This window comes from Papio anubis, chromosome 2 (assembly GCF_008728515.1).
Source record: "Papio anubis isolate 15944 chromosome 2, Panubis1.0, whole genome shotgun sequence".
NCBI classification, from domain to species: domain Eukaryota; kingdom Metazoa; phylum Chordata; class Mammalia; order Primates; family Cercopithecidae; genus Papio; species Papio anubis.
Genome location: NC_044977.1, coordinates 161,400,035 through 161,417,348, shown reverse-complemented (window position 1 = coordinate 161,417,348; position 17,314 = coordinate 161,400,035). Strand labels below are relative to the sequence as shown.

At 39.8% G+C, this 17,314-nt stretch overlaps 1 protein-coding gene across 2 annotated transcripts in view; it reads right to left on the bottom strand.

The window, feature by feature from the left end:
* The window catches only part of CAPN7 (calpain 7), a 45,986-nt gene extending 29,152 nt beyond the window's left edge, over positions 1 to 16,834 (bottom strand). For both annotated transcript variants that reach the window (XM_009201745.3, XM_003895132.4), the window contains exons 1-5: positions 16,469 to 16,834; positions 10,869 to 10,977; positions 5,458 to 5,615; positions 4,491 to 4,558; positions 2,044 to 2,244 (exon numbers count right to left, since the gene is read on the bottom strand). In XM_009201745.3, the coding sequence (XP_009200009.1) occupies positions 2,044 to 2,244; positions 4,491 to 4,558; positions 5,458 to 5,615; positions 10,869 to 10,977; positions 16,469 to 16,570 (638 nt within the window). In that variant the 5' untranslated portion in view covers positions 16,571 to 16,834. The remainder of the gene's footprint in view (positions 1 to 2,043; positions 2,245 to 4,490; positions 4,559 to 5,457; positions 5,616 to 10,868; positions 10,978 to 16,468) is intronic.
* Positions 16,835 to 17,314: the final 480 nt, after the last annotated feature.

Here is a 17,314-nt window from a genome sequence, read left to right as displayed (position 1 = left end):
AGGAGGATATGAAATGGGTAGTGGAGGAAGGAAGTGTCATAGATATCAGCTATGGTCTACTGACAAATTAAAGAAATAAGGTTTGTAGTAGCTTTGCATTCTCCTTATTTTGTGTATATTCTTGTTTATCTATATTAACTATTTCCTTTTTGTATTTATTTCTCTCCCTTATTCTATTTACAAGAAGTTGCAGAGAGTAACTTCAGAATTTAGTCTTTAGGTAACAATAGTCAGGAAATCTGAGGACTACTTAATATAGCCAGGAATAGATGAAATGATTGTTGAGACTATGTACAGCCTTATTTTGGAAAGATGATGAAAACTTTTCACTCGCATGAAGGCTAGCTGCATTTTGTTAGGTGGAATACAGAGTTGTTTTGGTGTAGTACGGAATTTCAAACATGTGAAGGTGGCATATGGAAAAGTGTTGGACTGTTATTAATTTAGTTTTTAGCTTCAAAACTATGCTTCTTTGTCCTGCATTGTTGTGTTGGTGCACAGGCAATTTTTCCTAGACAAAGGGACAGATTAGCAGGAGTACAATTAAAATCTTCAGCAGGAAAGGAAAGAAGAATGCTCTCAGATGGCTGCTACCTAGGCAGAAGCCCTTTCAGCTCAATGTTAGAAAATAAAAAGATGAACACCTACGTGACTTACACAGCTCTAAGCAGACTGAACTTTCTGCAGTGCTCACTTTAAAAAAGCCACCCTGGCTCAGAGACTTACCCTATCTACACTGGTTCAGAGAGCAATCAAGAATTTCCACATTATTGTGTTTTACATTTCATTTTTTTTTGTACTGCTCCTTGTGGAGCAGGGCTACTCCATAGGCAGTGTGCCCAGAGTAGCCGTGTTTTACATTTTTAATATCCTCTGAGACTGCTTTCAGACACACTAAGCTGGCTGCCTAGATGAGGGGTTGGCAAATGTTTTCTGTAAAGAGCCATATGGTACATAGTTTAGGCTTTGCAATGAGGTTTCTGTCATATATTCTTTTTTTCTTTTTGGTGCATGTAAAACCTTTTAAAGCAAAACTTTATACACACACACACAAACACACACATATATATGCATTTTTTTTTCTTTGAGACAGGATCGCCCTCTGTTGCCCAGGCTGGAGCGCAGTGGCGTGATCTCAGCTTTGCAATCTCCATCCCCTGGGCTCAAGTGACCCTCGCAAGTAGCTGGGATTACAGGCGCACACCATCATACCCAGCTATTTTTTTGTATTTTTAGTAGAGATGGGCTTTTGGCATGTTGCCCAGGCTGGTCTCAAACTCCTGAGCTCAAGTGATCTGCTCCCTCTGCCTCCCAAAATGCTGGGATTGCAGGAGTGAGCTGCCAGCACACCACCTAGACTCCTATTTCAAAGTAACATCTTTCCCCCATTAGGGCTCTGGTTACAAAGTTCCTTAGATTAAGAGTGGTCTGCTATAGCACATTTTGCTCCTTAACCTCTAGTGGCTCAATTTCACAGAATGCTAGGATTTTCAGCAAAGTGTATTATGTTTAGCAAAAACGCTAATATGAAAATATATTGCAACTAAAGTTGGGCACATGGCTCACGCCTGTAATCCCAGCACTTTGGGAGGCTGAGGGAGGCGAATCACCTGAGGTCAGGAGTTCGACAGCAGCCTGGCCAACATGATAAAACCCTGTCTCTACAAAAAAAAAAAAAAAAAAAAAAAAAAAATTAGTCAGGTGTGGTGGCACACACCTGTAGTCCCAGCTACTTGGGAGGCTGAGGCAGGAGAATTGCTTGAGCCCAGGAGGCAGAGGTTGCAGTGCGCCGAGATCACACCACCGCACTCCAGCCTGAACAACAGAGTGAGACTCCATCTCAAAAAATACAAATGAAAATAATAAAATATATCAGAACTAAAATTTTAACTATTTCAAGTTGTGACTACATGATGGTATAATTACATAATAATAGCACAATACACTATAGGAAAAATCTGAATACAATTCAGCAAACTTAATGAAAATAAAATTCTGCAGATGTTAATAAAATTCATTACAAATAATTGTAAACTTATTTACCTGAGTACTTCTATTTCTTCTGCTGTGTATCTCTGTCCTTGTGCATCACATGACTGTGGACTTATGAATGACTGAGGTCTTTCGAGGAAGGGATTAGCTCCCAGGGGAAAATGTGCTCTCACTGGAGGTGGCTTTGGCTTAACATTTGTTGACCTGATTTTACAAACTGGCTTGGTCAAAGGCTCACTCAGTGCTTCTGCTCTATAACAGAGAGGAACAAACAACTGTTCTAGCTTTTCTACTCACATTTAAGCTTTTCAGGACACAACATTTACTTGAAGAACCAGTCAAGCATCCCTTAAGTAAAATTAGTACATAAAATTCTTACATACTAATCAACATTTCACCACTTCAGCTACTTCCAAAGAGAAGCATTTTTTACAAACAATATTCTACTGACAACATTAATTGAGCACTTATTATATAATCAGACACTATACAAGGTAAGGTAAGTGGTATAAAAGAATGTATAAAACAATCCCTACCCTTAAGGTACTCATAGTTTTGTAGGGAAAGACAGACAATTGCATCAAAAATAAAAGATGCGAGGATGAAAGTATTACATGCAAATCAAAGTACAACAGAAGTTATTCACTTAATGAATTGCCAAGTGGGGATGAGTTGGAGAAGGGTTCTCTGAACCGATGCTTGAGCTGCAGAGTTGTTCACCTGGGCAGTGAGGAAGCATTCTAAGTAGACAGAAGAACATGTACAAATGTGCAGAAGTATGAAACAGCATAATGAGTTAAGGTAATTTCTTTTTTAAATTTAAAATTTTTTTTTTGAGATGGAGTCTCACTCTGTTGCCCAGGCTGGAGTGTAGTGGCACCATCTTGGCTCACTGCAACCTCTGCCTCCCAAGTCAAGCGATTCTCTTGCCTCAGCCTTCTGAGTAGCTGGGATTATAGGTGCCCACCACCACACCTGGCTAATTTTTGTGTTTTTAGTAGAGACACGGTTTCGCCATGTTGGCCAGGCTGGTCTCGAACACCTGACCTCAGGTGATTTGCCCACCTTGGCCTCCCAAAGTGCTGGGATTACACGCGTGAGCCACCGTGCCCAGCCAGGTAATTTCAAAAGAATGAATGTTGCCCCTGTGAGAAGTGCAAACGAGAGGCAGCAGGATTTGAGACTAGAGAGGAAACCAGGGGCTAGATCACAGACAGCCTCACATGATATGCAACAGAATTTTGACTTTGTTCTGTCAAGGAACAAGCTAAAAAATAGAAGTTCTTAACCTGAGGTGCATATATGAGCCTCAGGATTCTTGAGAACACTCTGAAATTATATACGAAAAAATTTCATATGCATTTTCCTAGAAAGTGGATCCGTAAGTTTCAAAAGATCCTCATAGGAGCCCATGGCTATCTCACCCACCCTTTGCTTAGGGTGCACTCGAGAATATTGGATGGGTTAGCCACACAGGTAATAAAGTCACTTATGATTCTGACAGATGAAAGAAGTCAAGATAGAGAAGACAATTGTGTGTCAAGTGCTCATATCTTCATGAATCTGAGGAAACAAACTCAAGGTTAGTAGATGACAATGAAAAGGAGGGATGACTATTTTACTTCAGTTAAAAAAAGAAGGGCTTGGGGTGGTACAGTTATCTATCAGGTCAGAGCCTCAAAAAGAGACAATTCATGCTACAGGTATAAAAGCAATTTCCACCCTTTTATTTTTTGTGTGTCTACAACACTCTTTCAAGATATATAATTTGCTTACGCAAACTCATTCATTTTTTAGCAAATATCTACTGAGCACATATTACATATCAGGCACTCTGCTAGGTACTTGGTTACAATAGACACCTGTTTAAAATAGACAAAAATCTCTGCCTTCATAGAGCTTAACAATTGGGGGATGAAGGCTGGAGGTGACACACACATTAACAACAAATATAATAAGCTAGTAAATCTCACATACCTTAGAAAATAAGAGCTATGGGAAAAATACTACAATAGTCAGGTTGCAACTGCTGGGGGAGATTCAATTTTAAACAATGGTTAGGGCAGGCTTCATTGAAAAGTTGACCTCTCAGCTAAGAGGTGAAAAGAGCTACACACATTGTATAACCTGACGTATGTACATGGCTGAAAGCAAGTTCATGCTCATGTTTTCTATTTTTAGCAGACATGGAAGGCTCTCTGGAAGTTCTCTTTGAAAGTCTGATATTACATAACAGAAAGGAGGTCCTCCATTTCAAATATCACAGTTTTTTCTGTTCTAAACTAAAACTAAAAACATTTATTGATTTATTTCTTGAGTTTAAAGCAGGGAACTAGAGAGAGGAGGTAAATTCACTAAGAAGTAGAAAGTAGATTTGTTTGAGATGACAGTTAAAAGATGGAGGTTTGTTACTGCAACCTTTACAACACATTTAGATAAATCTGTTTAAATAACACTAAGTGCCATCCATGGATTAGAACTTGAGTGATCAAACCCACCTGTCTAGTGCCTGTCGAGCCAACTGTTTCAGTTTATTTTGCAGGGCTTTATCAGCAGTTTCATAAGACTTAAGAGAAAGAGACAGACATTTTAAAGCATATTTTTCAATTTGCTTGATCTATATTTCTAAGCAAAAAATTTACAAGGCATATTACACTTGTTGAAATTGAGAATAAACAAAGATGACATTAATTTTCATCCTTAAAGGTATCATTTAAAAATGTGTTGAAAATCTGTCACTGAGGTGAACTTTAAAACCACTTAATGTGGACAAGTGCTAACTGGACCAGAACTGTTTGACCATAGTGCTGTGGAAGGCTGAGTGGCAGGAACCTCGGAAGACTAGCACTTATTTACAGTCTCAAGGCACCTACAGAAATCAGGCCAGATGGTTTCTCTGAGCAAAAGACTCTGCCAAAAAGCCAGTCCTCTGAAAGACACTGGGGACACCAGTCTCAACTACTTTACCTCCTCCTCCTGTCAAATACACTGCTCTTTTATGCACTAGATGTCCCTTGAAGCTAAGAGTTCCAACCAAGGCTCAGCAGGGAGCAGTAAAAACCACTCAGCATACAGATTTTACACTGCAAATATATAAGGCTCATCCAAACCACTAGCTTATTTTTTAAAAAGTGCATCAAACTGAAAAAAGGGGAAGTTTATTCTAAATTAATAGATTTGTGACAGTGAACTCTTTCTGTAAGTTTATCTTAGTTGTTAGAATAGAAACGTTAAAAATAGTTCTTGTAATTTAAGACTCAATACTGTCAAAATTTTAATAAGATGTAAAAACCCATTATTAACTTTCTACTCATCATCTTTTATTGAGTAGTTTAGTTACATTTATAATAAAAATTTTTTTTATTCTGTTAAAATTGTTTTATTCAAGGTGTTATGTAAAATTCACTAGCAAGAGAAGAAATGTCTTCACATAACTCATCAAATGTAATCTATAGCTATACATACTGTTTTCAGACAGAGATCCACAGCTTCTGTGTACAATTCTATAGCATCTTCAACATTCTCTTTTTCATCTTCATCAAAAGCTTGTGTAACAAGGAAATGAGCACGCTCTAAGTCCAACTGATGCTTTGACTTCAAAGGATCAGCACTCTTTGACTGAACTAGAATAGAAAAAAAGCATACACAGAAGGATTATTATCTAAACACAGCCAGAAAACACACTATTTTCACTATTTAAGATATTATTTACAAAACTCTGTAATTCTTCATTTAAAAAACTTAGCAAGGTTAAAATAAAATCCTTAAAAAAGGACAAATTTCCTCCCTTTTTTTTTTTTTGAGACAGGATCTTGCTCTGTTGCCCAGGCTAGTGTGGTGGCACAATTCACAGCTTACTGCAGCCTCTACCTCCTCGGGCTCAAGAGATTCTCCCACTTCAGCCTCCTGAGTAGCTGGGACTACAGGTGCATACCACCATGCCTGGCTAATTTTTCTTTTCTTTTTTTTTTTGTAGAGATGGAGTTTTGCCATGTTGCCCAGCTTGGTCTTGAACTCCTAAGTTCAAACAATCTGCCAATTTCGGCCTCCCAAAGTCATGGGATTACAGGTGTGAGACACCATGCCCAGCCTTCCTCCCTTCTCTTTTTAATCTCAAGGTCTAAGAAAAAAAATCTGCAATTATTTATAACACAATAGACATCAGAGACAAAGAATATTAAAAAACATACTACTTATTTAAAAAATTATTTCCTTGAATTTCTCTCTCCCACTGGCACTCTCTTCACTTAAAAATTAAAACATAAGAGTTCTCCTCATATGCTCCTCTACCTCAAAAGACAAAACAAAAATTTGGAAATTGCTAAATATTAAGAAATCTATTTTAAGGCAATTAAAACATTTTTTCTGTACAGACAAAACTGTGTAATATACTAGGCTCTGATGATAAAGTTCCTGGTTTTTCTATTTACCCTGAGCGTAGAATAAGTTACATATTTTCACTTCTCTTTGCAATAATATTTTCATTTGTTTTTAATTAAAAAAAATCGTATCTATAAGAAACATGAATCCAGAATAAAGATCTCTTACAACTCAACAATAAAGACAACCCAGTTAAAAAATGGGCAAAGGATCTGAATAGACATTTCTCCAAAGACGGCATTCAAAAGGTCAAACGCACATAAGAAATTGCTGAACGTTAGTCATCAAAAAATGCAAAACACAACTACACTGAGATGACACCTTATGCCCAATAGGATGGCTAAAATAAAAAAAGACAATAACAAGTGTTAATGAGAATGTGAAGGACTTGGAACCCAGATACACCACCGGTGGAACTGTAAAATGGTGTAGCTAATTGTAAAATAGTGGAGCCACTCTGAAAAACAATTTGGCAGTTCTTAAAAAAGTTAAACATGGAGGTACATCCTACGACACAGCAGTTCCACTTCTGGGTGGAATTCCAAAGATAACTGAGAAAACATGTCTATGCAAAAATCTGTACATGATTTTTTTTTTTTTTTTTTTTTTGAGGCAGAATCTCACTCTGTCACCCAGGCTGGAGTGCACTGGAGCCATCTCGGCTCTACTTCCTGGGTTTTCAAGCAATTCTTGTGCCTCAGCCTCCCAAGTAGTTGGGACTACATGTGTGCACCACCACGCCTGGCTAATTTTTGTATTTTTAGTAGATACGGGGTTTCACCCTGTTGGTCAGGCTAGTCTCAAACTGCTGGCCTCAACTGATCTGCCTGCCTCGGCCTCCCAAAGTGCTGGGATTACAGGCATGAGCCACTGCATGCACATGAATGTTCTTAACTGCATTATTTACAATAGCCAAAAGGTGTTAACAACCCAAATGTCTCCAAGAACTAATGAATGGATAAAAAAATGCAGCATATCAATACAATGAAATATTTCTCAGCCATAAAAAGCAACGAAGTACTGATACAACCTACGACATGGATAAATCCTGCAAACATCAAACTCAGTGAAAGAAGCCAGATGGCAAAAGGGCCATACATTGGATGATTCCATTTGTATGAAATATCCAGAATAGGCAAATCCATAGAAACAGCAAGATTAGTGGTGGCAAGGGGGAGGGAGGAATGGGGATTGACTGCTAATGGTTAAGAGGTTTTCTCTTGGGGCGATGAAAACATTCTAAAATTAGGTAGCGGGGATGACTGCACAACTCTGGGAATAGGCTAAAAACACCTGAATTATATACTTTAAGCGGGTGAATTTTATGGTATGGAAATTTTATCTTGCTAAACTTGCTATTTAAGAAAAGTCTGAGATTTTGTTAGTTCTTTAAAGGTACATGATTTTTTTTTTTTTTTTTTTTTTTTTTTAAAGATACATGGTCTCACTAGGTTGCCCAGGCTGGTCTTAAACTCTTAAACTCCTGGGCTCAAGTGACCCTTCTGCCTTAGCCTGCCAAGTAGCTGGAACTACAGGCACTCACCACTGTGCCCAGTTTGTGCTGATGTTTTCAAAACTTTAGCCTTCTTAAATGCCTCTCTGAAGTATATACTAATTCCATTCAAGAAAAAGATACCAAAGCTCAAAAATGTTGAAATATCTATCCCAGTGTTTCTCAGCCTGGCATTATTGACATTTTGGGCTGGATAATTCTTTGTTGTGGAGACTTTTTAGCAACATCCCCGGCCTCTACCCGACTAAATCCCAGAAGCATATTCCTTGCCACCCAGCAGCGTGAAAACCAAAAACTTCTCCAGAAATTGCCAAATGTCCCCTGGGGGGCAAATCACTTCCTACTGAGAAGCACTGATCTGGTCTAAGATTTCACAGCTACAAGTGAAAGGGTAGAGACTCAACATGGATCTTTTAATTCCAACTCTTGAACTCTGTACTACGATGGTTAATTTTACTTTTTATTTTTCGAGACAGGGTCTTACTCTGTCATCCAGGCTGAGTGCAGGGGTGCAATCACGGGTCAGTGCAGCCTTGACCTCCTGGGCTCAAGCAGTCTTCCTGCCTCAGCCTCCGAGGAGCTGGGACTACAGGCACACACCACCATGCCCAGCTAATTTTTGATTTTTTGTAGGGATGAGGTCTATGTTGTCTAGGCTGATCTTGAACTCCTAGAGTCAAGTGATTCTCCTGCCTCAGCTTCCCAAAGTGTTGGGATTACAGGCATAAGCCACTGTGCCAGCCTACACTGGTTAATTTTAAATTATGTTTAAAATTATGGGGAAATTACCTTTCCCCACCCCAAAATCAACTCTCTCTCAGGAGTCTCTTAACTGTCAGCAGACTACCTTGTTTTAAAACTTAGGGCTTCTAACAGGATTTTTATTTGAAAAAGGACTTTTCTGCTTAAAATAATAATTACATAAGAAAATCCTTTAATTGTCTAGAGATTATACTCCATTTCTTCAACAAAAGCAGAAAGAAGTTAGTAAAACAAGCTATGTTATGTTTTAAAAGTCCTTTTTAAGGCCAGGCATGGTGGCTCACACCAGTAATCCCAGCACTTTGGGAGGCTGAGGCGGGTGGCTCATGAGGTCAGATCAAGACCATCCTGGCTAACATGGTGAAACCCTATCTCCACTAAAAATACAAAAAATTAGCTGGGTGTGGTGGCAGGCACCTGAAGTCCCAGCTACTGGGGAGGCTGAGGCAGGAGAATGGCATGAACCCTGGAGGCAGAACTTGGCAATGAGCTGAGATCACGCCACTGCACTCCAGCCTGGGTGACAGAGCAACACTCCATCTCAAAAAAAAAAAAAAAAAATCCTTTTTGAATTTTATTTCACTGGCAAGTCTTTATTCTTCAAAAGATTGGGGTGTCTCATTTGATGTCTGAATATCACATATATATCAATGTTTAGAATTTATTTCCCAAAAATCACATGTAAGTTTTTAGGCTTAGCTGTATTTAATACAAAGTAAGAATAACTTTTAAAATTCCTTAGAAAAAAATGATTCATATTTATTTTTTCCAATTGTCACAAGGATTTCAACGGTTTAAAGAGCAATCTTACTGGAATCAAGAGCCTATGGCATAAATGCGCTTGACTGTGTGTACATACAGAAGAGAAAGATGGAAATACACCTTTGGCCGCCAGAGATTCTACTCCTGGAATAATATCACCATACGATCTCCCCTTTCTAGAGCATTCTGCTTTAACATTTAGTTTAGCATGCTTCAGAAAGGGGTTTCCATGATAGTGCAATGCTGATACTGTTCTCTCTCCACACCTGATGAAGTAGGGCATGCACTGTCACTCATCTATTACCCTGTACTTACCATATAGCCAAAACATGTATTCAAAACATAGTTGCTGAAATGAAGAAAACTATCTATGAAAAAACAGGGAGATCATGGAAGTAAACATGAAAGACTACCTTCCCTACTTCAAAGATAATTTTATTTGAAAACACTGGTTATGAAACAAAGTTCCTAATTATTGGGCAGTTAAATTTAAGAACTTCATTTACTTGGCTGGGAAAAGAAAGTTCCTTTGAATTTTGTATGATATTTTGAATACATGAATCAACACTTTGTTTCAAGTGAGGTTCCAATAACACAGGCAGTACACTTTTCAATACATGCAATTTCTGGGCACTGTATTAAAGTAAACTGCCTTGTTTTTAAGGGAACTGTCATAACAAGGAATCCAATGATTAAATCTACTTTATCCCAATGATGTTGTTGTAATTGCTCACATCTACTCAGAATGAGAGGTAAAAAGTAGCACAAAGTCCATGAGAATAAATATTCTTCTGCTTGTGGCTTTATCATGCAGCAACAGAAAAAGAGGGTTAAAAAGAGCCCCTAGAGAAATCAATGTATTTGTAAATACAATGTCAACATCAGTTACCTCTAACAAAACTGTGACCATTAAGACTATGTACACTTCTATTATTGTACCTGTTGTGCCGTTTACAAAAACAAATACAAGTAGTTCCAAGTCTCTGCTTACATGTGACTTTTCCAAAATATGCTTTAAAAGAGTTTAGCAAAGGTTTGAAAGTAGAAGACACCGACAGAGAAGACACTGTGAACCTACTGCTGAAGTCTGCAAACACTGAAGAGGAACAGTCACTTAATTTTATAAAGAAGAGACAGGAGACAGATATTTTAAAAGCAGACTTTAACTGAATTCTAATCCTAACTTTGCCAATGATAAATTGTTTGAACATAGATAATTCACCATCTCTGCACTCTGGGAAATTAGGAAACTGGACTATATTATCTATAAGGTTCCTCTTCAAAGATCTATGACTTATTTCTAAATGATTTTTAAAGAGGTGATTACCAAAAGTGGAGTAAGCAGCAACAGAGTGAGCATCAAGATTCAAAGATAAAAATGAAGAGAAACAAACATAGGGGGAAAGACATGATGGGAGAAAAGAAAAAGAAAGAGTGACAATTTTAGTCCTTTACTAACCTGCAGAGTGTAGAGCTTGAACTCTTTCCAGATACTCAGTTATTTTTTCTTGAATATTTTCTAGGCTTGATCCTGCCATCTCAGCATAAATTAAGGCTTGTGCAGCTTCCTAAAAATGAAAGAATTCAAAGGAATGCAATAGATGTATTACAACTTGAATTTTCTTTACCACATTCTCATTCAATATTGGTTTCCATGAATGACAAAACAAGAAAGTCTTTAAAATATTATCAGTAACTTTTTTCATAAAAGTTATACAATCTTCCAATGTTTTCTTCAGTATTCAATGTTCTCGATTTTCTTTCTCTTTTCTTTTTTGAGACAGAGTTTCACTCTGTCACCCAGGCTGGAGTGCAGTGGCGCAATCGGCTCACTGCAACCTCCACCTCCCAGGTTGAAGTGATTCTTGTGCCTCAGCCTCCCGAGTAGCTGGGACTATAGGTGTACACCACTACATCTGGCTAATTTTTGTATTTTTAGTAGAGATTGGGTTCTGCCATGTTGGCCAGGCTGGTCTTGAACTCCTGGCCTTAAGTGATCTGCCCACCTCGGCCTCCCAAAGTGCTGGGATTACAGGCACAAGCCACCACACCTGGTCCAAATGATACTTTTTTTTTTTTTTTTTTTTTTTTGCTTTTTCAAAGATGGAGTCAGAATTAGGTGCTAAAAGCCACAGGACACGTCCAAACAGGAACTTGAACCCTGGACCATCACATTAAAAGTCTGATGCTCTACCGTAGGAGCTATCCAGGCTCTTTCTCAATTTTAACATGTCATTGAAAATCTATGAATTCACGCATGAGGAATTGATTATAAACACTTCTTTAGAATAGCTGTAGTTTACACGTTTTGTTTTCCTTTTTCCTTATGCAATAGATTAGATTTAAAATCATACACCTTGAAAACGTGAACTGATTGCAAGTAATTCACACTAAAAAAAAAATGTGAATTGAGCATTCAAAGCACTAAAACGAGTAATAACTGCTAAAACAAAATCACCAAGAAAACATTACAAGAGATTATAAAGGTTAACTATCTCACAGTAAAAGGATAACAGTTTTCTCCACAGAAAATACTGACAAAGGATGACAGACACATTTTAAAGCAGATTTTAGTTGTGTAAATTAAACTTATTTTAATTAAGAAAATCTGGATTCTTCTTCCAGTTATTCCATAACTTCCATAGCCAGTTACGCTACGGCTAGAAGGAGGTGTTTCCATTCTCCTCATCACCATTCCAGGAAGGTTACCAATGCTACCATCTAAAAAAGCAAAGAGAAATTTCTACAAGTAACAGCACCTTCTCTGCAGTAACCCAAGCATGTACACTTCATGGGTCATCATGCCTGTTTCCAAAGATGCCATCTACTGAACATCACTTTTTGAATCCAGTTATTTGAGCAGGAGTTGTTTAACTGAACCTAACAAAATTAAGTTAAGAAAAGTGCAGTTTTCAGCCTGGGTAACATGGTGAAACCCTGTCTCTACAAAGTAGTCCCAGCCACTCAGGGGGCTGAGGCGGGAGGTGGAGGCTGCAGTGAGCTGTGATTGAGTCACTAAAAAAAAAAAAAAAAAAAGGAAGGAAGGAAGGAAGGAAAGAAGGAAGGAAGAAAAAAGTGCAGTTTTAACCACAATGAAAATTCAGCCTAAAGGCAGTGGGGTAGAAAAGATATGACTTCCTCAGATTCTGTAACTCAGATATTTCGGAGGAGGAAAGTATAACTTTACATGTAAATATTAAATATATCTCAAATGCCATCATTATCTAAATACATTATAGCTATACTTAAATCCAATAAATGGAATGTTTTTGATACATGTAAATTATATAAGTAGATAATACACACATATTGCCCCTTCAGTTATCTTGTATGTGATTATTAATTTCCAAATAATTATTTTGCTTTTAAAAAAAAAAAAGCCTTTTGTTACTTAGGAGTCTGAGGCAGGAGAACTGCTTGAGGCCAGGAGTTCAAGACTAACTGGGCAACATAGTGAAATCCCCATCTCCAGAAAAAAAAAAAAAGAGCCTGGTATGGTGGTGCACACCTGTGGTCCCAGCTCCTCAGGAGGCTAAGCATGGAGGATTGCTTTAGCCCAGGAATGGGCTAAAGTAAGCTATGATCTCACCACTGCCCGCCAGCGTGGGTGACAGAATGAGACCCTGTCTCCAAAAAAAAAAAAAAAAATAAAGCCAATTTAAAAAACTGCTGGTGCCAATTTTATTTTACTCATTTCATTTACATTCAAAAGTGACAAGAAAGAAATAGCTTATAGAAAGGACTGGGCAGAAAACACTAAATACTAAACTGATGAAGCTTATGTAAATAATTTCTAGAAGTACAAACACTTTTTTTGGCTTTCTCAAGGATGAAAACTTCTTCCTAAGTGACATATATGTAAGCCTACAGGAAAACAAGGGGCAGTGCACAGTAGTTTCTTTTGCTTTAATAAGATCTGTTTTTATATAGCACTATTTTAACCTGTTATTTGTCAAAGTTATTTCACAAAACACACACAATTTTTCTCTTAAACAATGCCTTGTGAAATTGTCAAAAAAGTCTAAAAGAAAGGATTCTGAAATGCACCAAAACTCTTTAAATATAAAGCAGATTATAATAGAATGAGACCTACTGTTAGATAGATTGGAGAGTGACCAGAGTTTATAATATTTGATTGTACATTTCAAAATAGCTAGATTAATTCAAATGTTCCTGGCATAAATATTAAAGTGATAATATTCAGTAATAATTGCTGCACAGTTCAGCTGCGAAGTAGTTAAGGTGATGGCTATCCCAAGTATGCTGATTTATCTTAAAAATATTAATGTATTAAATTACATGTACCCTGAAACTATGTACGTTACATATCAATAAAAAAAGAAAAAAATAGGCCAGGGGCGGTGGCTCACGCCTATAATCCCAGCACTTTGGGAGGCCGAGGCTGGCGGATCACCTGAGGTCAGGAGTTCGAGATCAGCCTGACCAACATGGAGAAACTCGGTTTCTGCTAAAAACACAAAATTAGGCGGTGCATGCCTTTAATCTCAGTTACTCAGGACGCTGAGGCAGGAGAATCGCTTGAACCCGGTAGGTGGAGGTTGCAGTGAGTTGAGATGGCGCTACTGCACTCCTGCCTGAGCAACAAGAGCAAAACTCTGTCTCAGAAAAAAGGAAAAAATAGATTATAAAATGAAAGCAACAAAATATTAATCTGAAACAAACCACACTTTATTGACAACACATACATTTGTGAAAAAAATTACTAGTACTGTACAGTATTATCAAAGTCTGATACGCTTTCTAAAAGAAGAGGTGACAATATCATGAGGACACAGCTCCCTCCAAATCTAGCTAGAGCTGGAGGGGTATATTTGCAAATCCTCAGAATTGGAGAGAAGAGAGTGGACTGTAGAAGCTCATACCCTTTGATTTAGCAATTCTGCCCCCGGTAATCTATCCAAAAGAAAATTCAGGCAAAAATTTGCACTAGTCATAAGAATTAATTATAAGGATATGAACTACATCGTTACTTATGATGTTGAAAAAACAAATGAACTGAATGCCCAAGAGTCTGTAAATTAATTATAGTAAACTGGACAGGCACGGAGGCTCACGCCTGTAATCCCAGCATTTTGGGAAACTAGGGCGGGAAGAACGCTTTACCCAGGAGTTCAAAACCAGCCTGGGCAACACAGAGAGACTCCATTTCTACAAAAAAAAAAAAAAAAAAAAAATTAGCCAGGTGTGGTTGTGTCCACCTGTAGTCCCACTAACTGGGAGACTGAGGCAGGAGGATTATTTTGAGTTTTGCAGTTTGAGGCTGCAATGAGCTATTACTGGGCCACTGCCCTCCAGCCTGGGTGACAGGGCAAGACCCTGTCTCTTAAAAAAAAACAAAATATGGTACACCCACATAATGAACTACTGTGTAGTTATTACTAAAAACAGTATAAACCAGTTTGTGTAAAAAAAAAAAAAGTATATACACATACGCAAAAAAAAAAAAACAAAAAAACCACACACAAAAATATACAGTCACACACCAAATAACATTTCAGTCAACAACAGACTTAATATATGATAGTGGTCCCATAAGATTATAACGGAGTTGAAAAATTCCTACTGCCTGGTCATGTCATAGCGGTCAAAACGTCATAGCACAACACTTTACTCAGATGTTTGTGGTGATGCTGGTATAAACAAACCTACTAGGGTGCCAGTGGTGTAAAAGTCTACCACATACAACTATGTAGAGTAGAGTACATAATACTTGATAATCAACAACTATGTTACTGGTTTATGTATTTACTATGCTATACTATGTATTGTTAGTGTACTCCTATTATAAAAAAAGTTAACTATAAAACAGTCTCTGGCATGTCCTTCAGGAGGTATTTCAGGAGACACTGTTATCATAGGATATGGCAGTTTCATTCCTGTTATTGTCCCTGAAGATCTCACAGTGGGACAAGATTGGAGATGGAAGACAGTAATATTGATGATCCTGACCCGGTGTATGCCTAGGCTAATGTGTACCTTAGTTTTTAACTAAAGAGTTAAAAAAAAACAAAAAACAAAAAACTTACCAAATAAAGATATATAAAAAAAGTTTCTATTGCTGTACAATAAGTTCGTTTTAAGCTGTTACAAAAAAGTTAAAAAGAAAATTCAAAAGTTTATAAAGTAAAATGATTACAGTAAGCTAAGGTTAATTTTTTATTGAAGAAAGAAAATTTAAAAAAATTTAGCGTAGGCTAAGGGTACACTACTTACAAAGGCTACAGTAGAGTAGAGCAGTGAATGTCCTAGGCCTTCATATTCACTCACCACTACTCACCAACTCAGAGCAACTTCCAGTCTTGCAAGCTCCTTTCGAGGGGAAGTGCCCCACAACTGGTGTAGTATTTTTTATCTTTTATGCTGCATGTTTACTGTACCTTTCCTATGTTTAGATGCACAAATACCATTGCGTGTAACTGCACACACCATTGAGTACAGTAACACGCTGCGCAGGCCTGTAACCTAGGAGCAACAGGCTATGCCATACAGCCTGGGTGTGGAGTAGGCTGCACCATTCAGGATAGTGTAAGCGCATTCTATGGTGTTAGCACTGAACAAAACGGCCTAAGAACACATTTCTCAGAAAATATCAGATCACTAAGGACGCAAGACTGTATATCAAATGATATAAATGGTTTTTCTTTTTAAATTTAACGAGCATGCATTATTTTGATATATATCACAGGCCATTTCCCGGTAGCTGTAAATCAAAGCCACGTGACAGCAAGAATTGGCTACTAACTACCCACATCTAACACCTGCCCCCCAAAGCGGCTCAACCGTGGGCATCTGCCAGTCAGGACTACAGCTGGAGAAGCGGCGGCTGCAAGCCGCGACCCAGTCCCCCCACTCCGCAGCCTCAGCGTGGGCCTCTGCAGTCTGGCTCGCCGCTCCCAAAAAGAGGAGGGCCGGGAAGCGAATGAGGGATAAGGAAAGCCGGGACCGCTCCCTCGGCACCTGGACCCCGCCCCTCGGCCGCAGGCCCAAGCCGGACTCCGGACTGAGCAACTCCGACCAAAGCGGCGGGCCCGGCCCTACCTTGTAGTAAAACACTGCCTCGGAGTAGCGGCCTTCGTGGTCGCGCTGCACCGCTAGACGGGCGAACTGCACGGCGTCCCGCTCCAGCGCCGTGGCGTCCATGGCGCAGAGGCCCCGCGCCGGGGCCGGGAACGAGGCCCTGACGCAGGACGGCTCTTCGCGGACCGCGGCGGCCTGGCGGCGGCGAGGACTCGGGAGGGCCGCGGAAGGAGCGGCAAAGTTTACTTTGGGCGGTGAGGGGAGGAGAGCTCGCCTTCCCGTTGCCGGGCTGGGGCCCACCGCGACGCCGCGCCCCTCAGTGCAGACCCGGCTCGCAGCCCGCAGGGCAGCCCCACTTCGCGGCCCCAGCGGCCCTCGCCCCGCCCACCAGCCGCCCCACGCAGGCGCAGCCTGGCCCTCGCGGGCTCCTTAGAAGCTGGGGCGGCCGAGGCCAGGCTCGCGGGACTGCGCGGGCTGTGGGCGGGGCCGGGCCCACGCAGGAGCGGGGCCGCGGGGGCGGGGCAAAAAGACCTGTCGCGGTGCACGTGACCGTCGCGGCGCCCGGGATTGGGCGACTGAGGGCAGGTGCCATGTCCGAGCTGCCCACACACCGCCGTCTGTGTGGCGGTGGCGGTGGCGGTGCAGGGCGGGGGTGTTGCCGTCGACAGTGGGCAGGAAAGGGGTACCAGCCTCACAGATCCTTTCCTCTGTTAAGTGTAAGGGATGGGCGTAAAGAGCTAAGGAAGAGTGCCTCCCACCAGCATCTGACACATTAAAAAAATTACTGTGAGGACAGAGGTTCTTTGGAGTCACTCTTCGCTAACAGTTATTTTCATTTATTTCCCACAAGCTCAATCATGACCCTAT